Here is a 27,920-nt window from a genome sequence, read left to right as displayed (position 1 = left end):
AGATATAAAATGAATTTTGTAAAACTCATGTCTGCCTTTCAGAGGTTAATTTATCCACTCTGTAAATGATAATGAAGGAAGAAAAGTTATTTTGTGATGTGGAGACCCCTACCTTATGCGTGAGTTCTGTGCCTCATTCCTCAGGAAACTGTACTTCTACATGAACTCTTAATCAGTGTGTTCTAGACCTTTCTTTTTGATGCCACTCCGATAAAGAATCCCATCACACCTCCTGGTGAAATTACAATGCTCTTCTGTGTATGTCTTTTGAGTAGGAAAAAATGTTTGAAAGTTATTTTGGTTAAGTATTAATTTTTTTTTTCCTTTTCCTTAAATAATTTCTCATGTCTTTTGTCATATTTGTCAGTGCTAATAACAGGTAAAAGCTTTGGTAGGGAACATTTGCAGTAGCAGTTTTATATGTATTTTTACAGCTGTTGTTATTCTTGGAGCTGTAGCAAAATGTAGAACAAACTCCCCTACCCAAATCCTGCCATTTTCCTTTGCAGTAGTAGTGGAACGTTTTTGCTGAATTTTCTGGTCCTAGGCTGCTTCTCTGCAGTATCACATTTCAATCCTAACCATTTATAAGCACAGTGATAGCTGTGTTTGTACTGATTTTGATATGAATATAGAGAACAGGATTCAGATTAGCTTTATTATAGAGGCAACTAACTGTGTATATTAGAAAAGCTGTATTAGAAAAATCCTGCAAAAATACTGTTCTGGTCCCATCCCACCCTCTTTCCCTGAATAAGATCAGTGTTCTCAGATTAGCAGGATACACTGAGGGATTTCTGAATGATTACAAGTAAGGTGTTCTTTAGGACGTTTGCTAGTTTAGGCAGATATTTGAAAAAAGAATAGGTACCTGGCAAAAATCAGATACCTACCAAGATAATGGCATACAGTTTAAGGAGCAGCTGACTGATTTTTTTTTTTTCCATGGAATGTTCAAAATTCTTGCTGTCCTGAGGGAAATGTTAAGAGAACATTTGCGTAACCTTGGTGGTTGTGTGTGGCAAGCTTAAGAACACAATAATGATGAGAAACTAGTAATACATACCCTGTTCCAACATAGCATGAGAAGCAGGTTTGTGAAAGGCAGGTCTTACAGAAGATTTTCTACTCCAACTTCTAGGTGGTGGATATGATGTTACAGTTGGCAAAAGGGTGCTTCAGAAAATAAAGGTGCATTTTGCTTACAGCATGGGAAGTATATCATGAACAGCAGGCCTGAATTAATTTTCATTGCAGGGAATTTGTTTGGTACGGAGAATTTAATGTGCCTTGTATCCAGTAGATCCCAAAGGTCCATCTTGGAGCCAGCTGGCACTGCTCCGTTGGACACAAGAAGCTTCTAGCAGCTTCTCAGAGAAGCCACTCCTACTGCTCCCCCCACTGCCAAAACCTGACCACGAAAACATTTTGGAAAGTCAATGATGAGAGTGTCTACTGGAAACTCGCTGTCTGCTGCCTCCTTGCTTTGTACTTGTAATATATATATATATAGGAGTTTTTCATCATAAGCATGCCATGTTAGATATCCTTATCATGTGGGACACTTTATTTGGACACTACCTGAACTAGGAATTCCTTTGCAGTTGGAAGTAATGATAAGCTAAAGAATGGAAAAGGTTGGCAGATGAGGGAATTAACTGTGTTACAACAGAAACTCGACCAAAGTCCAAGAAAAGAGTACTAAACTCTGGAAAGATTCTTTAAAGGGTGAACTAAAGAAATGTTGAGCTGCTCTTGTGTCACGTGAAATGAGATAAATCTGAGGCAAATGCTGTAGTTAGACTACAGCTCTGAGTCAGTACACACAGTGTGGAACCACCTACTGCAGCTCTTAGGAGATTCAAAAAGCACAGAAAGTAGTTCTGAGATCAGTCATGCAAGGTTACTAGAAAAGGGGAAAAAAGAGGGTGTGAAAGAGTGATTTGATTTGGAAACAGGCAGATAAATGCTGATTCTGGAATTGGTTTGAGGAAATCAAATAATCTCAGTGAATTCAAGCAGAAGTGTCTAAAAATCTGAGTCTGGTCAAGGCCATATCAAGTTGAGCATAGTTCTTGTGTTTAACAATCCTCAGTGATTTTTTTGTTTGTTTGTTTTTGAATACTTATATCCTAGTCAGAGTTTTCCATTTTCTTACTTGTGTCAGTTATCTGCAGCCTTGTCTCTACCATCCCATCAAATACAGAGAACAGCAGTCCTTATGCTTGATAACAAGTATAAAAAATGTAAAGAATCAAATTACATTATCAACCCTTTAAAGTTTGTTTTGTATATGTAAGTCTTTTTAGAAGCTTCAAATCTTGCCATGCTGAAGAAATGACTGTTTGCATTGTAGTCAAGTGCTTACACTATTACACAGCATTTGTATTTTCTGCCAAATGTTTTTAACTTACTCTGATGCAAATAAGGAAAGTTAAAATGCTTTTATGCAAGTGAATTTATTTTTAAATCTGTACTTTAAAAATATATCTATTAAATACTGCCTTCAAAGTGACGTTTAACACAAATTATGAGACTTCAATAATTATTCAGGGCTATTAGCACTGGTTTTGCAGGCACAGAGTGCCCGTAGTGTGGTCTCTCATTCCACGAGAAAGGACTTTTAAGAGAACAACTGGTAACTGAATTCTGCAGGATGGTCCCTGAGTGTAGTGCTTGGTAAATGTGGCATGAAGAATTGATTTTATGAACCACAAGTCCCAGAGTTAGCGTGTTATCAGGACTGCTAATAGCCTAATCTGAGTTTGAGATACCCATTATCATAAGTTATTGTTAGTTGTGAATTCCCATCAGAGCTATCTTGTCAGACCAGACTTCCATAATGATGTTTTTTATTTGTAGCAAGGATATTTTTGTTTAGATATATGTATCACTATCAGACCCTTTAGTGATTCTCTTTTTTTAAGTTGAAAGGGTACATTAGAGAATTCAAAAATTCTAAGTATTCTGGGTTGCATTAAGTAAAATGCTTATCTTGCATGTTTGGTGGGACCACTTAACATATTCAACTGAAAGAAGAAATCTGAACTGTAAACTGCACAGGATGGGAAATTTTTGTGCTTCAGAAACTTGTTTTGCCAGAGTTAAGAAAGAGTGAAAAAGATAACTGAGAATAAAATGTGAGAGTAAGAAAAGGGGTATTATGGGGGGTGTTTTATGATGTGCTTTGTTTTGGCCTTTTTTTAAGGAACATTACTATTTTGGAAAAAAAATTGAGTATTTGCAGTTGTGGAAGTGAGTATTCACTCTTGTCTTCAGAACAACTGTATATGTGTTTGTTCAGCCTTACTGTTTGACTTTTAGATAAAATATAAAATTTATTTGGAAACACAATAAACATACATTTTGTCAGTTACTGTCAGCAAACAAAATTCTAAAACCATGGGATTTTTTATTTTTTGCATATTTAGAAGGCTGATAGTCTAATTGTAAAGCTAAAATACAGGAGATTAGATTGCAGAATAAAATTCCCAATTCTCTAATGCACTCTGACTTCCAGTGCACCATCAAACAGTTTACTGGACACAAACTGCTTAATTTTTTTAAACTAATGTACAGGGAAAAAAAAATGATTTCAAAATTATAGCAAACTCCTGCCCTCAAACCTACACATAGTAGTAGAAAGAGTATTCAGATTTTTCTCATCTTGATTTTTCCTTTCTTTGACAGTGACTTGTTATCTTCCAATTATGTGGAGATTCACTATGAAGATGGAAAACCAAAGTTTTCTAAGGTATTATGTTCTTAAATTCTATCATAATGGTCTTTTTGAGAGAACAGTGCCAATAAAATGTTTTACAAAAAAACCCTTTTGCAAGACTTAAACCCATCAAAATTCTTTTTCCACACATACAAGGTAACTGTGATCTCATTTTGTAAGGATATCTCAGTAATACAGGAGGAATTGTACAAAGAAGAAAAGCTGTGTTTTGGGCTGAGGGGTAGGCACTCGTAGGTGGTAGTAGTGAAGATGATCCAGTTACTGCCAGAACAATTACATCTTGTAAAATGTAGGAGGTGGAGGGTTTGAAGCCACCATCAGATTAATATTCATTAATTATTCACATGTCCTTAGCACAAAGTGCAAGGAGAAGGGATAATGGTAATGTAAGACATTCAAACAAACAAAAAAACTGCTAGTGACTTTTCTTTGCAAGAATTATACAGTTGTGAAACAGAAAACGAAAGACTTAACTGAAACCTTAACCTCTGGAGTTATAATAAAATCAGCATATTGCTTGATATCCAATTAATTAAGTTTGTCAAACTAACTGCCAAATTGAATTCCTTGCCATAGGCTATTAATCCAAGGGCAGATTAAAGTTATGCAAGATAGTTTAGCCCTAAGGGAACCAGATCAGTCTTTTTGTTTGTTTTAGTAACAAAATGAGGGGTGGTACGATCCTAGGAAGGTTAAAAACTACATTTTCCGGGAATTACTGTTTTTCATATTTGATATGAATGCTGGATTATTTGTTGTGAACAAATATGTGTGAAATATATCTCTATTTAGAGTGGAGACAAGCAAACATTGCAGTTACAGTTATGCATTCAGAAAGTCAAGACTGTTGTTTGTCCAAGTATTAGATATCTAGTTTACTATTTTGCCCTTGTTATAGAGAATCTCAAATAAAAGAATACATTACAGATAAGAGCAGAATTAAACAATTGCATTACAATGTAATTATTGAAATTATTTTCTTCCACTGTAGAGGAAAAAGAGTTTCATGTAACATACAAAGGAAGTTGTTTCACTAAGACTCAGTACTCTGCAGAATAGGCAAAAATGCTAAATGATGCAAGAAAACAATTCCCACTGGCACTTAGACAAGCTCATGCAATTGTCAGCTGCAGCACTAGTATTGAGCACTGCGGTTGCTGAATCATGAATCTGACTGGAAAATTATATTAGAACTTCAGACTCAGCAAATGGCTACCTTTGCATGCTGCAGTAACTTGATCCAAACTTCCTAAGGGATGTTTTCTGAACTGTGTTATTTAGAAGCAGTAATAGAGCTCCTGAGATCACATTATTAATCTGCAAAAGGCTTCATTATAGGTTCAAAAAATATACACACAATTTGTGTAGGAGGTCACAGTAAGGACTGTATCCTGGTCTTTTGCAGTATCTTACAATACTTTTTAGGCCTAAGTAGGGAAAAGATTGTTTTGTTTCCCAATGTGGATTTAAAGAAGTGAGATCTTAATGAAAAGTACTGTATTTTATAGAAAGGGGTAGTTTATTACAAGAATAATTGAAGAATGGACAACAATTTCTTTACTCAGATCATCATCCTGAAAAAAAAAAAACCTTGAAAAGCGTTGTGTGAGAAAGAAGATCACATTTTAGCTGTTAAAAAGCATGGTTTATGCATTCTCAGCTATGGAAAGGTAAACACATAGTGATTACTTCCTATATAGTACTTCGATTTAGTTATGCACAATAACCTGTTAGGAGTTTTATGCAGAATCTGAATAACTGATTAAATAAGATGGAAAATGGAAGTAACGGTGTGTATAGGTAGACAAACAGCATTTACATTTTTGGTTCCTTCTTGAGTTGTAATAATTGCGTAAGGAACGGGTTCAATATGCTTGTTGGAGTTCAGATGATGTGATACCAGAGTTAAGAATATTTTTATGATGAGTGGTGAGTTTTTCCAGCAATGTGTGAGAGACAACCATACTTTAGGGTTTTTAATAAAATTTTGTGAGAATACTTTTTATCTTTAGTTTAACTGGGTTTATTGTGATAGACAGTAAAGATATTACTTAAATCAGCTAATTTGGTATTGTTAGTGTTAGATCTTTTTATGCCGTGGTTTAAAGTAACAGATATTAAATCAGGGTAATTTTTTGTGTGTGATTGTTTGTTTTTAAACATTATTAGGGGGGAGAGCATTGTTACTACCATGGAAATATCAGAGGTATCAAGGATTCCAAAGTTGCTCTTTCAACTTGTAATGGACTTCAGTAAGTGCATGTTCTCGTTTTTCAAACAAGGCTATAACTAGTTATGACTCTTGAATATTATCTTAATATGTGAGGGACTGAAACTTTACAGACCCAAAGATTTTTGATGTTTTGAAATGCCAGTACCAGCTATGCCAAACTGCTAGCATTATTTTTTTAGTATCGGAGTTAGAGTGTTGATGCTGTCTCATAAAACCTTTTAATATGGTAAGTGCAAATAAACATTTCCCCAGATAACTTATGGTGAAGGATAAACAAGAATAGTACTTTAGCAGTTTGCATGGTCAGTATTCATGTATGATTCTGTCAACCAATAGAAAAATTGATCTTTTTGTTACATTATATAAAGAAAAAATGTAAGAAATTAGCCCCTACTAGAACTAGTTACTGTTGAGTGCAACTCAACTGTTGATTGTATTCTGCATGGTAATGTTATCTTAGTACTTCCTCTTTCCAAGGTCAAATCTTTACTCTTTTTGGTACTTTATCATTGCATTGCCACTACATTTAGTGTTGGTTCATTAAAATGTGCCTGATATCTTAAAAAAATATATATTCTTAGCTTTAACTACATGTGGTAGTAATGAACATATATGGAATTAATTTTAATATTGGTAAGTTTTTCAGCCCTAAGTTTGCTTTTGTCTCATCAAAATTCATATCCTGGAGTCAAACTAATTGCCATGTAATCCTAAGTATCACTATTTTTTCTCCATGTTCTAGTGGCATGTTTGAAGATAGTACTTATGTGTACTTGATAGAACCGATGGAACTGACCCACAGCGCAGTAAGTTTATTTTTATCTTATTTGTTTGGTTTGGGAGAGTGCTCAAGGAATAGCAAATGAAAGAACAAATCAATAAATGAATGTCTCATGCATTTATATGAAAACCAGAAGTATTTTAAAACACCTGATTGGAATTTATTTAAGGCAGGAAATTTGTAAGTATGATTTACCTATGATTTTTGTCCTCTTTAATTTTTTGTTTCTTACTTACTGTTGATTATTTAGATGCTGGGAATAGATTAATAAGACTGTTTCTGTAGCACATTGTTATGGACTGTCCAAAAGTGTTTATCAATTTGCTCTAGTACTTGAACTAAAGTATTTATAAATTTGTAGAAGGGATCTCTGGAACTCATTTATACATTCCTCTCTAAATAGTTGCATCAGATTTCTCCTGACCTACCATGTTTTCACTAAGAGCTTAATTAAGTAGATAATTCTATCTGGGTATCTTACACTTTGTGTGTTACCTCAGTGGTCACTGAATAGCTTAAATGATTCTGATACAGCATATTCAAATACATGACTACCTGGATCAGAGTGTAGGACTGCATTTATGCACATATCTTGCTATTATTATTTTTGTATTTTATATTAAGTGTTATAATATAGCTGTTCTTAAAAATTTAGCTGTTAAATAAAGCTGACACAGTTTCATAGACAGTAGTAAAACTAGGCAGATTTCTACCTCCTGAATGATTCAAATATTTGAGTTATTTTCGGTGAAATGATTCTGCAACACTGAGACAGAGAATGAAACTTTAGAGACACGGGAAAATATTACATCCTGAAAAACTTCTCTGCCTCCCCAGGAGCAACATGACATTCCATGTGTCTATGTTTGATGTAACACATGTTCATAAAGACTGTAAGTCTGAAAACTGACAACACAAACACAGTAAATTCATGGAGATTTTATTTATACAGCAGTATCCATATAGTAGGAAGAAGAGAATTTGACTAAACTGTTTTCTTGCTTGAGTGAACAAAGGAAATCAATATCTCTCTCTCTCAATGTGGTATTTCAGTAAAACTTTTAAGTGTAGAAGTTCTGGTTATAAAAGTGAGATACTATTGACCAACTCTGTTGAGGATTCAAGTTGAATTCTAGATGATAAGAAGACAGATGAGATGCATATTTTTCTGAAAACTACAGAAAATAAAATAATACCTCCACAGAGAGCTTTCAGAGGCTCATTTTTTGTTTTCACTGTGCAAGATACAACTCTTGGACACAACCTGCAGTGTGTAGTTTATTCAACTTGATTAATCTTAACTATAGTAGATAGTATATAAAACTCCCTCCCCTTCCCCCCAAAATTCAGCAGAAATATGCAGTATTGTCCTTCAGTGAGTTATATATTTCTTATGAAAGTTACAGAACAGTTGCATCCTACCTTTTGAAAAGAATTGCTTGTTTTGGCAGGCTCTGCAAAGGAGGTGTTAGAGAAGAAAAGAGTTGTTTTCTAGAGTAGATATTCAAATGTGATAATTTGGGATATGTCAGACTTCTAAAGAAAATATGCATTAAAAGCCGTGACCTTTTTAAGTGTTGTACACACCAATAAAACAGGGTGAAACAATCCTCTTAAGGATAGCATATTGATTGGTTTCTTGCATTTTGCTGCAATTAGATAGGGTTTTTTCATAAATAGTAATAGTTGCTTTTCATCTGTGGGAGGAAGATTTCAACCAGATATAGACTTTTTAATTTGATTTATTGGAATAAATGATCTATTTGCTCTAACATTAAGGCTTTTAAGGGACTTTTTTTCAGATAATTTTAAAGACATCTGTGATACTTCAGTTTTGTAGGCCAGTAAATGTGCTGAAGCAGAGAGGCTCCATCATTTGCTCAGGATTGCAAATAGATTGCTTCAAATTATTACCATCCCAAATTAATACTATGGTTGCTTGCATTTCATTGAAAAAATAATAAAAATTATAAATGCTGAAGGAAGTATCACATTTTTCACTCAACATTATTAATTAGAAGAAAATTTCACATATTTTTCTTATCAGGAAAGTAAAAGTAGGCCACATATCATCCAAAGAACTTATGGAACACAAGCCTCCAAGCAGCTGCAGGACCTTGGTATGTTTTTGCTTATGTTATGAGTTTTTAAATATTGGAAATAATCGTGTATATATAACTTGAAAAATTTGAAAATTAGGCTAACAGTGTATATAAAATTGCTGATCATTTAGAAAAACTTGAAAAATATATCCTAACATGACTTTTTCCACAATTATTGCAATGGAATTTAGATTTTCAAAAAGCAGCTGCATGATTTTCATCCATCAAGACCTGTATTTAGCTTTCTTCTGCAAATCACTAAATTTAATCAGTGATATTAATGCTATTGAGGACACAAGATGGAAGAAAATATATATTCTAAGCCTAGGTTACAATCTCTTTACCTCTCCTTGCATGCTTTCACTATCAGATTTCTAAATTACTTGAGTCTTGATATGAGATATCTTATATATTTTAAGAAATGAACTTTTCAATAGCAAAGGTGGTTCTCATTTTGATGATCTACTTTAGGTTTGCTCACTGTACTTAAGTAGTTTAAAATAATGCCATGAAATTCTTAAATTTCTGTAATTTGTACAGAGACTGAGTCTAGTTCTGAATGGCCCTTTCTGTCTGAACTTCAGTGGCTGAGGAGAAAGAGAAAAAAGAGAGCAGTGAGTAAAAGTGTGACCCTGAGTTAAGACTGTTTGTAATTTCTGTATTTCTTAATGTCAAGAGAACATAAGCTTTAGGAAACTAACATTGACACATAATACAATTATCAAGTGAGAAAACAAGATTGTTCTTTAAAAATAGAATATTTGGAGAATAGTTAGTAAACTTTCTACAGTAACAGCAATACATCAATTCAGTGGAAACTTAGTAGTGAAAATGAATTTAGAATTTTAAGTTTTGGGTCTGCTTGAGGGTAAAGAGTGATTTTGAATGAAATTTTAGCCTACTTCGTGGATGTCTGACATTTTTGTCATTTGGCTCATTAAGTAGCACGATTAAATCAAAAATCCAAAGGAGGACACCCAGAACTGGGTTATTCAGAGAACATAAGTGGGCAGTCCTCATGATCTTCACATGCATATGTGTCAGTTAGGGGAATAATTGAGTTAAAGAACATTAATCTGTATTTCTTCACTGAGTTGCACAATCCACACCATATTTTTGAGGGTGCATCTGTTTTTAGTAACTTCCTTCCTCATTAAATCCGTGATGAATAGTACATAATGAAAAGAGGATGGAAGAAGTGGTGGTGTCTGCACTGAACCAAAAACAGTAGACTTTGAACGTTCTTAATGATGTGACTCAGAATCTCAGCCAGTGTCTATCATAACTCACAAAGTTACTGGGGCTGTGATTCTTTACTCTAGTTGAATGTCTGACCCAGTTTTTACAGCTTTACATCCCACCCCCATATATATATGTATATGTACTGTGTATATATAATATAAATCAACTGCAGTTATTTTTGAAAATCACGACATCTTCATGATTTCTCAAAGAATTTCTTTAATCTGTCAGATATCTCGTGGTGTCTTTGAAGAAATGAAATATCTGGAGCTCATGATAGTCAATGACCATAAAATGGTAAGTATATGAATCCAAAGGTAATATTGGGGATAATTTGTAGGTTGATGTCCAGGATTGTGCTGCATAAACTACTTTTGCGTCCAGTATTTTGTTTATTAGCAGCTATTAATAATTGTATTGTAAGACACAGAATAGGCCATAATACCCAATGAAGCCTAATGTTGCCCAAGATTTTCTACAGCAATTATATATTCAACATAAATCTGAAACACCTTGGTATCATATGGTTAATTTAATATGCCCACAAGCCAATGAAGTAAAACAATGAAACATTTATGTCCAGAACAAACACACTAAACATTCTAAAATTATATCCTATCTTTAAAGTTATATAGAAAGAGGTCAGAATTTGTTACTTTGAGTTTAGTTTTACTAACTTAAATTTTGATGCAGCAAAACATATAGACAAAACTCTCTTGGTTGTTCTTCCTGGGTATTCTGTGCTTATAAACAGGATTCATAATAAAGTGCAGGGTAAGTTGTTTGTTTGATTGAGAAAATGTTTGTCATAAAAAAATCCCAGGAACGTGGGGAGGAAAGCCTCCTTTTTTCCCATTTTTTTCTTGAAGGATGACTGGAAAATGTCAAACCGAGTGACATTTGTGTGAACAAGATTTTTTTTTTTAAATCAAATTCTGTTGATAAAAGTTTTTGTTTGTTTTATTTGCAAGTAAAGAGATTGTTGTGTCTCTCACTGTACTGCATATTTTCCCATGTTTTCCACAACTTTATGTTGTTGTGGGCTCTTTTGCCAACACTGAAGAATGATTTTTAAGGGGAAGAAACAGCTGATATCAGGACAGGATGCAGTAATTTGTACGTGTTCCAGTGCTGAATACGAAGATAATATACCCTTCCATCATCTGTCTAATAAATCATGGAAGTGGTCTAGGCAAACGTAACCTCTGTTTGGAGAGTAGCAGTGTGGAGGGAATTTGAGTGGGTGGAAAGCATAGGACAGAGGTTTCCTGAGCTGTTCTCATTCATAAAGCTACCTGGTAGAAAACTACTGTAAGAGTGTTCAGGTGTTAGCTGTACAGCAGTAGGGCACAATAATTGAAGTTATGGCTATTGTATTGTCTTCTTTGATGTCTGTGGTTGATGTTCCTTATGAAGAGAAAAACTTTCTATGTCTGTCAGTTTACTTTTGCCTCTTGTATTACAGACATACTTAAAGGACAACCACTCTGTTCACTACAGTGGTTACAGACCACTTGTCTCCCCTCACGTTTTATTTGTTAGAACTTTAAACCACAAGATTTTCTGTTCCAGAGTTGTCAGTGGCTCAGAAACAGATAATAAATCTTTTCAAGGAATAAAGTGGATGTACTTAGGGAAGTGTTCACAATTAAGAGTCACAGCCTGCCAGTCCAGGAGCTCACTGAATGTAATTTCAAGATTTTCTACTTACCAGGAGAGGGCAGGTTTGCCCTGCAGCAAAGATCTGTATTGGAAGAAGTATCTTAAATATCTTTGACCGTTGTGTGAAGTGGTTAATACTATTTTCACATTTTGTTTTCCTGTAGCAATAAAGACACAGCTAAATATGTTTAATTAGGTTGTTGCACTTTTTACTGGCTTAGATTAATTTCTGGTTTAGGAGCTGAGCTTAAACACATTATGTGGTATATTGCTATTGATCTTAGCATTTTAGTACTTTCATGAAAACCAAGAACATTTTCCAAAGCATATTGTTTTACTTTTCCACTTCTAGAAAGGTTTGGGATTGGCTCAAAACATAAAGCCAAAGCTCCCCTTTCCCCCTGACCCATTGTCGTGCTAGGGAGCAGGGTTTTGTGATATGTTCATTCCTCTCAGTGTACATCCTAAGCACCTGCTGGCACTGTACCCGAAAGTGCTTTGTTTTGAGAATAGTTATAGAGGGACAGGTCTCTGCAAACCTATGTTGTAGGACCTTTGGGTATTAAAACCTGCTGTGATTGTGCTGAAGCATTGTAGAACCTGACAGTGAATAACTGCATTTGTAATAAAAACTATCTTCCTGCAGTCAAATGAGTGTCACCCTTAAATGTGATGAACTTTTTTTATTTTATTTCTATGGCATTTCATCCATATAAAACTAGGTTGATTGGGGAAAAATTAGTTGAATTTAACAGAATGTAGAAGTTATTATCTAATAATATAGTGTGTGTGTCACTCTTCTGCTTTCAATTTCAGAAACAGATAATTTCATTTTAAAAGCATATGTGTCTTCTAGTGTTACTTTCACCTTCGCACCAAGCATAATTTTGGAAAATGGGGGATTTTGTAATTTTTTGTAATTTTTTGTTTTGTAATTTGTCACTTCAACTAGTAGTTGAAATTAATAAGAGGTTTTTTGTAAAGACTTTTTGCTCTCTTTGTTCTAAGCTCTTTTGTGTGCCTTTTCTATGAAATTTTGAAGACTTACTTTTCTGTCTGCAAATGATATTGTGTAATGTAATTTTGGTTTATAATTTTACAGTTTCTTGAAAGTCATGAATTCATTTTCAGATACCACAGCTGCATCTTTAAAAAGTTTGACTTGGAACAGAAGGGACTTTTGGGGCAGAGTGATGAAAGACATGAAACCATTGTAATGACATGCACAGAAATTAGGAAGCAGAACTTCAAATACAGCTCATCAAAGTCTTTAAAAATAGAAAAAGAAATTAAAGCTAAAATTTAAGATATCAACTCAACTCTTTTCACGTTTAAACACATATTTACTTCTACCATGCCCTCCCTCTTCCACTTTGGCTGTTGATATGATTAATGCTACTTGTTATAAGAGTCTTGAGCTATTGTGGAGAAAGGATGCCTTTGCAAAGAGCTGTGCACAGGGCAAGTGGTAAATGCTTCATCTTCATATCTTACAGTCATGGAATGTGTCTAATACAGTCTGATAGGTAACTCCTCAGGTTAAGCACACTTTTAATGGGTACAGTATCCTCTCAGTCTTGAGCTCATGTTTATGTTCATGTTTATCTGTAATTTTGTCTCAGACATTTGGACTCTATTTCTAAATAGGATATTTCTTGAGGCTAAATGCTCCTTTTACAGATGTGAAAGGCTTCCTTTATCTTCCAGGGATTCTTGAATATGAGATGTAGGCTGTGATTTGAAAAGCTTATTGAATTTTTCCTTTACTGTTTCTTAAAATATTAATTTTCCTTTCATGGTGTAAAAATAAAGAATTAGTAATAAATATTTAAGTTCTTACTGTGTTCTACTTTCTTTTCTCCTTTTAGTTCAAAAGGCACCGTTCTTCAAATGCATACACAAACAATTTTGCAAAGTCTGTGGTAAACCTTGTAGATGCTGTAAGTATCCATGTTTCTTCTGAACACTGATTCTCTGACTTTCAGTTTAGCACTGTGATAAAAAAATTAATGTTTTCGAATACCAGAAAAAAAAAAAAAGCAACTATGAAAATTACATTTTAAAGTGCATTTCCAGTTCCTCTGCAGAAGGATAGCCTGGGGTGAATGTATAAGAAACCACCAGATTTTCCGTGGCATTTTTCTCAAAGCTTGCAGCTACCAGAGTTTGCCCTTAGCAGAGATGATTTAAACTTAAAGGAGATTTCAGTAGCTGTCACCAATTAAGAATGATATTTAATCAAGTTTAGATTTAGTGAAACAAATCTAACCCCAAGCAATTGAAACTGGGAGTATAGTCCACAAAGGACACACATATCTACTGGGAGAAAAAGAGTGTGAGTAAAAAATTCTCCTTGATAAATCTGTATTTGTAGCTGAACAAACAAAATCCCCTTGTAGTACATTATAAATGGCTGTGACACATATACCATGCTTGTAACTGTAACTAAATTTAGAACAATTTTGCTTACAGAATATAAACTAAAAGTAATATCTGTGGTAAAATTTGATTTTCTCCCCACTTTTTGATACACATATAGTGACCATACGTGTTTCAGAGCTCCGTTTGTGGTGAAAACAGGATAGATTCTCTAGTAATTATGCATACAAAGGCTATCAAATGCTGACTCTGAATCCCTTTTCCATGTAACATTATTGATACCAATGCAGCTGTGTAATATGATTCAGTGCAAAACATTGTCAACAGTTTGTCTCAGAGGAAGCAATACGGTATTTGTTCCTAGTATCTTACATATAAAGTATACTGTATGTATATTGAAAATTCACATGAATATATCTATAATACATGACATATGGGAAGTGTTTTGGAATATTTTTCTGTAACAATCTGAAAGTGCCAGTAGTCTAAAGAAAAGTTACTAGAGCAAGTAAAATATAAATAATTGCAATAATATTTCTCCAATTTATATAGTATATTCCCAAGGAAAAGGTGGTGTCTTTATTTTTTTCTCATCTGATCATTACTTTGTATTTCTTCTGCATTTTACAAAAGTGATTTCATCTGTCTTTCCTTTCTCTGACTGCTTTCCATTTTTATTTGCTCTGTGTGTGTGTATGCAGAAACATTCAGCTTTACTCCACTGTAGAATTCAGTTCCCCTATAAAGATCTTCCAAAATGGCATCTTAATGGCCTTTTCTTTAAATAAAGCATGAAAAGGAGCAAGAATTTCTACCTTGTTATTCCCTTGTGTCCATAGGGAGTGGGCTGCATTTCTTACTGATTTATTTTGGGAAAAGGATCTTGGCTTTCAGAGGCTTTCAGGTTCTCTGCTCCCTCTTCTTTTCTTTCCCTCCTGTTTGCTTCAGGAAATAGAGTTTTTCTCTCAGCAAGTAAAAGTAAAGTCTTTATTGATCCACCCATATGTAATTTCAGGGGGGTTAATTTTATTGATTTTTCTCATTTCATATACCATTTTCTGTGTATGTTGTCAGCCTGTCTTCCTCAGATTGAAGCATGCTAATGCTCTTTTTTTCCTTCAAGGGTCTTGGACAAAATTGAGCGTAACTGGTTGCTCTCTCTTGCTCTTACGTTTATTGTCCTTTTTACCTAAGATGAACATTATACATTTACTTTTTAATAAGGATAATGCTGCCCTGATACAAAAGACTGGCTTTCTGGTCAGGGTGCATAAGGAATGCGTCTTTTGTAGATCTGAAAGTTTTTATAACCTTAGTTAATAAAAGTTGGCAGTTTTTTTAGCTCAACCTAAAGAGAGCAGCAGTTTTTTGTTGGAATCAAGTATCATGCACAAAGTTAAAAAGTGTATTTTAAAACAGTTTTCTTATTACTAGGACTGATTGTTGTTTCCTTGTCTATTGCTACAGTGACATTAAATTAATAGAAAAATTAATGTTTTTACTTAATCCTCACATTATTTGAGTGGTATTCAGTGATTATACTATATAAATGGAAATCAAGCATTATGTGAACTAAATTTTGAATGCACTGGAGAACTGAGAAATTATTTAATCTCCGCTTAAGGATTGTCTTTGGCTATTCTTTGTCTTTGAGGTCTTCTTTTTTTCCTTGAGATCACCCAGTGTACCTTTACATTTCTTCTTTGCTGATTTTTGTACAGGTTTTCTGCAAAACTCAGTGGCAGAATTATTTGACATGAGAATTTTAGAGAAAATGGAGTGGCTAAAAAAAAAAAAAAAGCAGCAAGGGATGTTCTTGTCCTCTAAAACATAAAATTTAGGTTGATCAGAATATTAACTTCTAGGAAATCCAAGGCATTTCCAGCTAACTGTTTCCCCATGTTTTCCTCCTGCTTTATCCCTCTTGTCCTTCCGCTTTACTCTTGCTGGCTAACTGTGCATGTTTGACCCAGTGTTCTACTCCTGTGCCTGTCCTGTCTCTGCCCTCAGATATACAAGGAACAGCTGAACACCAGGGTGGTTCTTGTTGCTGTGGAAACTTGGACAGACAGAGATCGTATTAATGTTCACCCTGACCCTCTGCAGATGCTCCACGATTTCTCCAAATACCGACAGCACTACATCAAACAGCACGCTGATGCTGTGCACCTGCTCTCGTATGTACCATTATGTGATGGCTTAGAATATCGGGTATATATACTTTTCTCTCTACTTGTCTCTTCTTTCTTACTTTTTTGCTTAGTGTATTCACTACATCAATCAACATCTGCCTTCCTTAGGAATCTGAACCCAAATTTAACATGTTAGCCTGTTTTTATTAGGTGTGATATATGCCATGGTCATGTTGATGTACATCTATAATGAAATTTGAATGTCTTTAAAACCTGGAGACAGTGTCACATATTTGAAGTGTCTTCTGATGAGCCCTTAAGGACACCTAGCTTTGCTAATTAGGTGTGTTATGTACTGCTTTCCCAATAAAGATCAGAAGAGGGCAGAGCTGACAGCATTATGTGTTGCCACAAGAGCATTCCAGTTAGTATATTTATTCACACATGTAGCTGCAGTGATGATTTGTTAGTGGAAGGTCTCCTTTAGAACTGGAATGAATTGTTTTCTGAGACCCAATGCATTTTGAGAGGAAATTCCACTTGCACCATTAGGCACAACTTCAACTGTGCAAGTTGTTTTTTTTACTTCACGGCATTCTAAGCAAAGAGGAGGAAATGTGTGTTCCCCTAAGCAGCATAAAAATCTTAAGCCATCTCTCAGCAGCAGGACATACTATGAGGATGAAGTAACAAATGTCTTCCATGGGATTCTCCTATAATTCATCTTCTGCAGAGGAAGATAAAACTAAGGGATGAAGAATTTCCTCCAGATTTCCCTAATACAGGCATCACAACACAATGCTAATTGCATTCTTCATAACGTAGGCCAAGTGCTGCTGACATATAATGTTTCTTGCTGAGGAGTTTGCCAGCAAGAGCAAACAGGCTTTTCACAGTGGTGCTTGATGAAAGGTACCAAATACAACCTGAAATACAGGAAATTCCATTTAAACATAGGGGAAAAAAACCCTTTCACTTTGAAGGTGTTCAGATGCTGTAACAGGCTGCTCCAAACAGGCTGTGGAGTGTCTATGCTTGGAGATATTCCAAAGCCAGTGGAACATGGTCCTGGGCAGCGTGTTCCAGCTGAGCCTCTGTGGAGCAGGGGGGTTGAACTAGACCATTTCCAGAAGAGCCTGTCAGCCCCAGTCCTTACTGAGGTTCTGACTATTGTAAAGCCTCCAGCTGTAAGCATTTATTTAGGCTGCAGTCTGAAAGTTCTGATGGCTGTCAGAATGTTCTGAAAAATAAATATATACCTGTATGGAGTATCCTGTCATTTAAAAAAACAATTAATTTTTGAAGATTAGAATCATTTGTAGATCATGCAAGGTCATTGTAGGTCATTTGTAGGCTGTGTAGATTTATTATTATGACTATGAAGTTAAAATAGGTATCATTCATAGTAATTTATAGGCATTTTATAAAATAATTTAGGTCTTCCAGATTGCTTAACTAATTATTATATCTAAATTATTTGGGGCTTATTAACAGTAATTGAAAGTAGGCAGGGTTAAAGAACAGTATTAAATTACTTTCCCTTTAGGCATACTTCTCAGTGTTTTCATTTGGAGTTGAAACTAGAACTTGAATTGGTTTGGATTAAGATCATAATTAAAAAAATTCTCAACACTGATACATTTCAGAACAGAATTCCTTCCTGAGAGATTATAAACTGGAGTATACTGTTAACTTTTTAAAGAAATGTTATCATTGTGCTGTCTTAGGAGTCTGCTACTCTAGTTTTCCATACTTGGTTTGTTTGTGGGTTAAGACTGATTCTGACTCCACAATATAAAAATAGTATTTTTGTCGAAGCTGGTATCTAATCACCTCTTTCAATATTGGTATTTTGTTTGTAAACTTTCAATTGCTTTTGATGCTAGAAGAAGATGAATGTACATGCAATCTATCATAGTACGTGTGAGAGTGTGGTCTTTCAATAAGCTCTTGGTGCCCAATGTCAATGTGTTATATTTTCTTAATTTCTATTTTTTGTAAGGAATGTGACATTTCATTACAAAAGGAGCAGCTTAAGTTATTTTGGAGGGGTTTGTTCTGTGGCCAGAGGAGTTGGAGTAAATGAGGTAATTTTTTTTCATTACTAAAGTGAAATAAAGTAGAATCTGTACATTGTAACCTCAGAGGTTATGTGTTTCAGTATTCAGGGCTTTAAAGATAACTTACATATTAAAAAGTTAGGATTCTCAGAGCCAACCTTCTTGATCATCATTAAACTACTGCTCAGTGTGCTGTTCTTTTTAAAAAGCATTTTTCCTTCCTGCACTATTGTCTTAATAAGAATTTAAATTGGCTTGTAATATATTTGACAGAAATTTAGGTCCAAAAAACTGTGTGTTTCAGATGCAGCACTTAATATTTTTGGGGGTTTCTCACTGTAAGAGGCTTGGTCTTCTGAGGTGCCAATGATATGCAATTCTTACTGAATTTTTTCAACATTGAAACTAGAAAAAAACTGTCCCAGTGTATTGAGTTTTTTATTATTGTTATTTTTTTATCTCAATATAATGTTAAATTGATAATTAAAGTCTCCTTTTTTAACATGGATTAATCATACTATATAAAATTGTATGACATATATATCAAATAGACTTCTTTCCTTAGGTTAACCAGCAGGGAGAGATTTCCTGAGGTTAAGGGAGGAAATTCTTTTCTGTTATGTTAAACTCAGCTTTATTGAGTTCATTTTCCTCATATGCACACAGAATTGTGATTGACTGTACTGAATTACTGAAGCAGTAGGTATGTGCTAAGTCAGAATGAGTTGGTGTAGCGTTTGTTACAGTAATTGGTGTTTTTTTATTTTCTTTTGGTTTTTTTTTGTTTGTTTGTTTGTTTTTAAATTTGCTCCCCTTGAAATGCAGTATGGCCTCCCTTTGCCCATGGCCCAGGAATTAGCACAAAGTCTTGCTCAGAACCTTGGAATACAATGGGACCCAGCTACAAGGAAACCGAGTATGTATATGGACATGGAGTCTTCTTTTGTCTTCTTAGCTAAACATATAAACTCTTCCTTTGTACTGTTTGAAAGAAATGCCAGAATTGCTGTAACTGTAATATATGGAAATATATGCACTAGGATTTGAGTTTAACCAAAATAAGAGACAAAAGTTTAGCACTTGCTTTGCAATGACCTCAGTGATGTCCGGTATCAGGAGGTTAGATTCATAACCAGCATTCAAAGGTATATTGGTAAATACACAATTAATTTAATTTAGAACTCCTATCAAAATGAAATCTGTAAATCTTATAGCACAGTCACTGACTTCTTAAAATGCAAAAATACCTGACTTATAATTGAAGAAATGATAAGGAACTGTAACCTAGTCCAGTGTGACATTTGCTCAACTTGTTACTTTGCTGCTTCGCAGCCAGATTAGATTTATGTGGCATTAACACATGTAGTGTTGGTACAAAAGCTGCTGCAAAGCCCTTTTTGAGGCTAAAGAAAACTTGAATTTTTTACTTGTGTTTTGTGAGCATCTTGGCTACCTTTTCCCTTTGTGTCCTCTTCAAAAACATGAATTATAAAGTTGAGTTCCTTGTGGAATCACTTCAAAAATCTGTGAATTAGAAAACGGCGTTTAGGAAATTGCTTTTGAATTGTGTAAATTGACAAATTGCTAAGACATGTTCTATATCATTCTGTTTGATTACAGGTAAAACAGAGTTCATTTAATTTGGAAATCAGAATATTTTTTTAACTGTAATATAGAGGTTTTTGATCTGATGCTTTAGTTTCCTTATTTGGATGTTCTTTATAGAGAAGGATTAATAGAAGACCTGCATAGAGCAGAAATAACCATAAAAATTATCTGTGAATATTTCCCATGGAGAAGCAGTGTGGTTTTCCAGCAGTAATTACAATACAGAAACTTTCTTTTTGACAATATTACTTCTTTGGTAGATAATTTTATGGATAGTTTGTAACTTCTGTTTTACCAACCATAAAGTGTTGATCTTTTGTTTATATGTTATGAATTTGGTCACTGTTGACTTACATGCTATAGCTGTAAGTAAACTGTAAATCCATTTTCATTCAACTACTTTTTCCAATGAATGTTTGATTGGCTGTTTTACGGATTACTACTAATAATTCTATTCCAAAGGGAAAAAAACTGGCCTGCCCAGGAACAATTCTCTTTCAGGGTGTTTTGCATATATTACAGGGAGGAGAAAATGTGAACATTTTAAATCATCAATGCTCTGAGTACTGCACACAGCCTGGTGCTGCCTGTTTTTAGAGCATGTAGGGAAGAACATTGCCAGCTATTTTTAGCTTTCTGTACTGCCTGAAACTTCGTGCTGAGTCTAAGAAGATGCACATATGGTAATTTGAAAGTACCACATTTATTAAATATATTAGTATGTCTTGAAGTGGGCTGGTTTCCTTTTTGGAGCTCAAGTCTGTACAGCCAAGCAACCATCAAATCTTTGTATATTTAGTCAAGGTCCATTTTTATAGTGAGTACTTTATATTTATTGTAAGCATGTTTATAACTTCTTTCCTTTTCTGTTGTATTTTGGTCTTGTCTGAGAAGAGTGTGACTGCACTGAATCCTGGGGTGGTTGCATCATGGAGGAAACGGGGTATGTCATAAGTATCAGTAATTGAGGACTCTGGAATGAGTTCATAGTTTAAATTATGACAGAAATATTTATGTATTGGGTTTTATCCATGTGTTTAGTGCTAATAAATGAAAAACTAGAAGCAGTTGGAACTCAAACCTTAGTTGCCAGAGATTCTTTTCTCTATACTGTAAGCAATTGAATAGAAAAGGATGACTTCTGAAATGCAGAATTTTGAGTCTTAAAAATCACTTCCTGTCAGAATCTTCCTCACTATGGAAGCTTGATTGAAAAAATCAGGGAGAAATTATTTGCAAATAAGATAGAAGGAGCTTAGTTTCTTCATATGGTATTTGGAAATTGGTTCTTCAGGAAAATAACTGCATGGCTTCCCTGTAGATTTGCAACTGTCAGCCGCTCTATGAATGCAAGAGAAAACCATTCCATAAGTTTACTTCTGGAATCCTAAGTAAGCCATTCATCAGAATAGATACTTGCTTCCTTCCCATGGTGAACTCATCAAACTATCAGCCTTGGACTGATACTCCAGTAGCAGTAGAAAAGGTATTCTTCTGTAGAAAAGATAACAGTAAACAAAAATGCCATGAGCAGATAGTCACCCAGGAGCTGAAAAAGGAGCTGCAGTTTCAAGCCTTTTCACTTAACCACATCAGTGGGGCACCAGAAGACAGTTTTTATGTATAGAATTATTCAGTGGGGAAATGGTAGTTCGGTAGCAGTGAGCTGCTAGGAAAGGGGGTGGTAACCCTGATCTTTAACAGTGTGTATAGATCTCATTCCCCGATCACAAAACATGACTAATACAAACATCAGACAGTTTCTGTGTGAGAAATTACTAATAAAGTAAGTTTTCATTAGTCTGGGGAAAAGACGGAGGTGAGGAAATATGAGAGAAGTCTGTAACATCGTGAACAAATGATTACTGTTTCTTCCAGTGTAAGAACTAGGGAGACATGAAATGAGATTGGCAAATATGACAGAAAAAAAATGGAATTAAAGTATTTTTCTACCAGTCTGTAATTAATCTATGAAACTTCTTGCTATAGCATCTTGTAGATGCTACATACAAACCCAAGGAGACATTGGATTATGTGTGCCATCGACAGGATGCATAGCAGCTATTATGAGAGTGTGGTTTCACCTTACTGAGAAGATTAGAAGACTACAGTTTTATATACTGTACACCCATAAAGTAGAAATATAAAAATGCAAAGTGTTTTAAATTTTTTTGTTGTTGTTCCAGTTTTATTGTTTGAGAATAAGACTGAGCTGTCATACTGTTGCACACAGTGGTTGTAAGAAACTGGGATTTACAGTATTAAAAAATGTTATGATCCCTTTGCCCCTTTCCAGTAACTGGTAGTGTTTCAAGTCATTACTCAACTAATTCTTTGCCATTTTAGGGTGTACCATTCCAGGAAATTCTCCAAATGCAGCATTGCAGAATACAAAGAATTTTTACTTCGTGGGGGAGGTGCCTGTCTCTTTAACAGGCCAACAAAGGTAATAAATAAGTTGGTAGTCAGCACATCTGCTAAACATTGTAATGAAAATGTAATAATTTCACTACCATACATCTGTTCTAAAGTTTATTCAGATGCCTATGTGAGTATTTTCTTGAGGTTTTTTGTAATTAGCTGCCTGTACATTTCCATAGCATTTAAAAATAATGTTGAGAGGAACACAACTTGTTTTCCATCAATTCTTCATGCTGAAATAATGACAAATATTGCAGTTGATTTTTCACAGCTAGCTAAATCCCCATCAGCATAAATGCACTACTTATTAAGCTGGAAGCAGTGCAAAATAAATCTAGAAGTGAGGTCATAGTATATGCTTCACATACACTCAATTCTTGGACTTTTTGCCTGAGGTTGTTAAAAAGATTGAAAGTTACCACATTAGGAAGTAAAAATCAATCCATAGCTCATTTCATATAGACAGTAGTAGCTCGTGGTTGTTCTCAAAGTTAACTTCATTTCATTTCATTTCAACTGTACATCTAGCAAACCCTGTAATTCATAACTGTTTCCTTGTACCATCCGATGCTTTTTTACACCTAAAAAGTTAGCAAGGTCATAATTTTTTCTAAGGCAATGTTAGCATGACATCCTTCTAAAGCAGAATAATATAAAAATATTCCACGTGACACTTTTTGCAAAGTAAGAGCAATCCAAAGTATTAATATTCTGTTTAATCATGGTGTAAAACTTGCTGTCCTTGTAGAATTTAATATCTCGTGAGGCTATTAGGCTGTTCTGTTTACTGTGCTGTATCCTTTGGTAGACCATCACCTTGCACCATTAACTAAAATCAATTTGGCTTGTTTGAGTGTTTTTAATCTTTTCCAGGGTAACAATCTTTGCTTATAGAATAAGAATGTAAGAATTTTTAGAGAAAGGAGTAAGTAGGGAAATAGAAAAACACAGCTTCATTTTTTAATGGTAGTTGTCTAGCACAGTAATGTGAAGTTGTCAACTCTATACAGAATAAAGACCTGATTTACTTTGGGGAAAATGCTCCCAGGGTAATGTTTGAATTATCTTTATATATTATCTGTGTCAGTGTTTTACAGCTTTGAAGTGCTTTGGGGGAAAAGTAATCATACAATGTTTAGAATCCTGTTATTTGGAGGTTAGGAGTTAAGGTTCAAAATGATGTGTTTAATTCTTAGGTAAATAAAACATAGTTCTTGTTAAGCAGTCACATTTTTAAATTATAACCTGAGTTATGTTCTGACATGTATGTGAACATCAGATGGTTCCTGATTAATGCCATAGGAAATTTGTGTGTGCATGCTTGTGTTCTGTAATCTTGTTTGACAGAGAACTGAATTTTAGTTTTAGAGTAAGAGATCTTGCTGTTTCCTCTGAAGTGTACTAGAAACAGCAGCTTATTGGGGAAGGGGGAGAGGCAAGAGAGATTTCAGTGTTTTTTTAATCATGACAACATAGCTATTGAAGAGGAGTATATATGGGTATTGCTTCAGTATAGTTTTGCTTCTGGTACACAAAATTGTAGGTGCTATTGATGACCTATGTGGTTTATACAACAAAAGTAAAATGTTTATATTTGTTTTTTATTAGGCATTATGGTTCCCCTCTGCCCTCCCCCCTCCAAAGTACCAAAGAAGAATTCCATCCAAGTTTATATATCACTTGTATTATATGTTATGTTTCATATCTGCATGATCCTCAACAACTTCCTTCCACTAAACCCAAGCAGAAAGAACATTTACTTTCATCTTTCACTTTTATCTAGCTGTAGATTTATCTGTTCTCATTTTAACTTAACTTTTAACTTCTCATTTCAACCATGTTCTAGCGAATATGTTTCTGCTACTAATATCCCAGTTAGGGGATTAGCTGTTTAGCACTATCTGTATGTGCTTGTGTCTAACTTACTAATAAGACACATGGAACTCCTTTTTGGCAGTGTTTTTTAATGTTTGTTATTTTCATGCACAAACATGGTGCACAGGAATAGACAGTAGCTAATTGCACAAGCAAGAATGGGTACCTGAGTAGATCCCAGAGATGATATTGTGGACTCATTTCTTGAGGGAACTGTCAGAGAACTGGAAGTCCATAGAACAGGACTGAAGTTCAGATGTTGTCCCCTTGTGTGTCATTGTAGTGTCTCTCTGTTTATCATAATTTTCTGAGATCAGTATTGTCCTAAAGAGGACTAGCATCCATGTGATTTAACTGTACATCTTTCATGTCTGATCAATTCTGAATAGCAGCATTTGAAAAACATGCTGCCTTTCCCCTCGCCGAAGCACAGCACGTGACAGAGTGTGTCTGTAGCACCACAGAAATGGGTCACGTGGGACCGAAAAGTCACTTGACACCAGTTTTATTCTTACTTTGGGGTGTGTTTTTTTTTTCTTTCAGCTCTTTGAAACCACAGAGTGTGGAAATGGATATGTAGAAGCAGGAGAAGAATGTGATTGCGGTTTCCGAATGGCAAGTTGAGATATATTACTCCCCAAGTCTTTCTTACAAAATATGTTAAGATAAACTAAGTGATTGGTAAGGGAGGGGGGAAAGGTTATGAAAATTTGTTTTTCTTATTGTTTGGGAACAATTTCATTAAAGCACCATCTTAAAACATTTTTTTAAATGAGAATGAGTGCAAAGACAGAGAGTGTCCTCAGAACAATTCCTGTTATACCAATGACAGGATGCAGCTGTTTCCCAGCAGTTTTTAATTTGCAATGTAGAAGTGCTTTATCCCTTTACTTTTCCTGGGTAGTGTGTCTGGAGTGGGAGACTCCTTATTAATACTTTGGAGATAGGTGCCTGTGTTTTGACAGAACAAGTACACTGTTGTTCTTCTCTATTGTAGAAATATTCCAATAATATTTTTGCAAAAATCTGCCCTGTAGATTTGAATCCTAGCTCTAGTATTTAAGTTGTATCCATAATTAGTTTTCTTAATTTTTTTTTCCGCCTTCAATATGAGTTGATTGAGCAGCATGCATTTGGCAAAGGCTGTTCCACACCTGTGAAGAGGCTTCAGAAGATGTGAATCCCCATGTTGCTATAGCATTATATTGTCCCTTAACTTCAATATTTGGTATTGGAAAGTCTTCTTCCAGCTGATAATTTCAGGTCATCAGTGCTAAATTTAGTCTTTTGTTGGCTGCTACATGATAGTTTGTTGGAAAGATTGGGAAGAAAAAACTTGCTTAAAATGAAAAACTAAACTTTTGCTTGATATTTTCTTCAGGAATGCTATGCAGACTGTTGTAAGAAGTGCTCTCTTTCTAATGGAGCTCACTGTAGTGATGGACCCTGCTGTAATACATCATGTCTTGTGAGTGTTGCTGCCGTATATCTATTGTTCGTTTCTGTTGTCCATGGTCATCTGTAGCCTGTTAAAGTTCACTGTGTGTTTTATGAATGAAAAGGAACAGTTTATGTGGATGTAATCTTAATCCTGAACTATATTCTTAATTTTCTAGTTTTTCCCACGAGGTTACGACTGTCGATACGCAGTGAATGAATGTGATATTGCGGAGTTCTGCACTGGGGATTCTGGACAGGTATGTGCACAGAAACCTTCTCCACTTACACTTCTGATGCTTGTTTGCACTCTTTTTATATTCATTTAAGAGGAAAATTGGATTAACAAACTGCACATTCATATACCCAAAATGATGGGGCATGTGGGTGATTATTTCTTAATACTAACAAAAAATTGTTAGCCTGGTCTATAACTTCAATAATACAAATATACTTCAAATTTGAATGTATTCAAAGGTAATAACAGTAATATTTTATGAAATAAAATACTTTAAACTATAGATGTAGAACATTACAGCTAATTGAGTATAGAAGCATAGAATCGTTTAGGTTGGAAAAAACCTTTAAGGTCATTGAGTGCAGCTATTACCCAGCACTGCCAAGTCCACCACTAAATCATGTTCCTGCGTGCCACATCTACATGTCTTTTAAATACCTCCAGGAGTGGTGATTCTACCACTTCTCTGGGCAGTTCCAATGCTTGACAACCCTTTTGGTGTAGAAAGTTTTCCTAATATCTGATCTAAACCTCCCCTGGTGCAGCTTAAGGCAATTTCCTGTCATCTTGTTACATGGGTAGAAGAAACCAACCCCCACCTGGCTACAACCTCCTTTCAGGTAGTTGTAGAGAGCGAGAAGGTCCTTGCAAGCTTCCTCTTCTCCAGGCTAAACAACCCCAACTCCCTCAGTTGCTGCTCCTAAGATTGGTGTTGAAGTGTTACATTTTTTAAGAGTGTGCACATGTATGAGAATTTTAAAAGTTGTGGATCTTATTATGCATTTCTCCTGAAAACAGTTGGCTAATACTCAGAAGTTTAAGAAGAAATAGCAACCAACATGTTGTTTTAACTTGAGTTATTTTAAATAGTCAATGTTCTGCACATTTTCTGTTTTCACAGCAACTTTGATGCTTTAGGTGATATATGCACCTTTTCAATACTGAGTATTTATATATTTATTCTCTTAATATAAATTTCAAGTTTATATGAGAATTTCATAACTGATGCAGTCATCTGCTGCATCAGGTTCTTAGTTTTGGGGAAGTAAGATTCAGGATGGATCACATTCTCTTCGGGCATTGGCTGTAATTATAGATGCCAATAAATAACAATAAATTTTTTTATTTTATCATCTGGGATATCCATACTTACAGATAAGTAGCTATTGCTGGTATTTTATTATAAATCTTTCATTCTGTAGGTGGAGCATTCTCAATGGGAGGGAGAAGGGCTTTCTCAAGCTAGAAGGTTGCCCTCAGAGTACTGGCTAATACAGTACTTGCAGCAGCATACCCTTCCCAAACTTTCACAAGTCCATTTTGAATGAGCAAAATCTTTGAGTATGGTCTGCTCCTAGCTTTAGCAGTCTGAGGCTTCTGGACCAAAAAAGTTTCCAATGCTAAGAGAACACAGGAAATAATATCATAAAACTGCCCAAATCTCTGTAAGCAATAGACTGGTAGGCTATAACTGGGTGCTTGCTTACTCTTGTAATGGAGCTGAAATGAATGTAGTGGCAGCATTGCAGTCATAGCCCCAGTATTAGCTACCAAATGTCCTGTGACTGAGCACACTTGTTTTCGTTTTGCCTCACCTCCTGAATTTCTACTTAGAATATTTCTACTTAGACTCAAACCATGTATTTCATGGCTCAAGGTGTTGATTTTCATTTGTATTTGTAAGTATAAAGATTCCTGCACTAGTTATGTTCTCTACCCCATTATATGTTGTGCAGTTGTCTTAAACCCAGGAAGGTTCCATATGTGATACTCTGATGTATTATTACAGGACACATAGCAAAAAAAAAAAAATCTTAATTTTTTTCAGTGTCCACCGAATCTTCATAAACAAGATGGGTATGCCTGTGATTCTAATCAGGTATGCTATGTTTAAAATTGCACATCAGCAAATAGAAATCAACCAAATACAAATTATTGTTTTGTTTTGGGGTTGGTTTTTTTTTTAAATTCTGTTGCTTATTTCTTTAAATTTTATCCTTTCGACATT

General features: G+C 34.9%; 1 protein-coding gene across 7 annotated transcripts in view; it reads left to right on the top strand.

The window, feature by feature from the left end:
* The window catches only part of ADAM23 (ADAM metallopeptidase domain 23), a 70,776-nt gene that overhangs the window by 18,995 nt on the left and 23,861 nt on the right, over nucleotides 1–27,920 (top strand). For all 7 annotated transcript variants that reach the window (XM_050339306.1, XM_050339304.1, XM_050339307.1 and 4 more), the window contains exons 4-19: nucleotides 3,691–3,754; nucleotides 5,912–5,994; nucleotides 6,718–6,781; nucleotides 8,804–8,876; nucleotides 9,399–9,472; nucleotides 10,332–10,397; nucleotides 13,631–13,702; nucleotides 16,152–16,318; nucleotides 18,276–18,360; nucleotides 19,159–19,249; nucleotides 20,836–20,884; nucleotides 22,288–22,387; nucleotides 24,781–24,852; nucleotides 25,619–25,705; nucleotides 25,854–25,934; nucleotides 27,741–27,791. In XM_050339306.1, coding sequence (XP_050195263.1) covers nucleotides 3,691–3,754; nucleotides 5,912–5,994; nucleotides 6,718–6,781; nucleotides 8,804–8,876; nucleotides 9,399–9,472; nucleotides 10,332–10,397; nucleotides 13,631–13,702; nucleotides 16,152–16,318; nucleotides 18,276–18,360; nucleotides 19,159–19,249; nucleotides 20,836–20,884; nucleotides 22,288–22,387; nucleotides 24,781–24,852; nucleotides 25,619–25,705; nucleotides 25,854–25,934; nucleotides 27,741–27,791 — 1,279 coding nt within the window. The remainder of the gene's footprint in view (nucleotides 1–3,690; nucleotides 3,755–5,911; nucleotides 5,995–6,717; nucleotides 6,782–8,803; nucleotides 8,877–9,398; nucleotides 9,473–10,331; nucleotides 10,398–13,630; nucleotides 13,703–16,151; nucleotides 16,319–18,275; nucleotides 18,361–19,158; nucleotides 19,250–20,835; nucleotides 20,885–22,287; nucleotides 22,388–24,780; nucleotides 24,853–25,618; nucleotides 25,706–25,853; nucleotides 25,935–27,740; nucleotides 27,792–27,920) is intronic.

This window comes from Myiozetetes cayanensis, unplaced genomic scaffold (genome assembly GCF_022539395.1).
Source record: "Myiozetetes cayanensis isolate MyiCay16 unplaced genomic scaffold, myiCay2020 scf9, whole genome shotgun sequence".
In the NCBI taxonomy this organism is placed as follows: Eukaryota; Metazoa; Chordata; class Aves; order Passeriformes; family Tyrannidae; genus Myiozetetes; species Myiozetetes cayanensis.
Note: the sequence above shows the minus strand (reverse complement) of the source record. Positions and strands in the feature narration are given on the sequence as shown.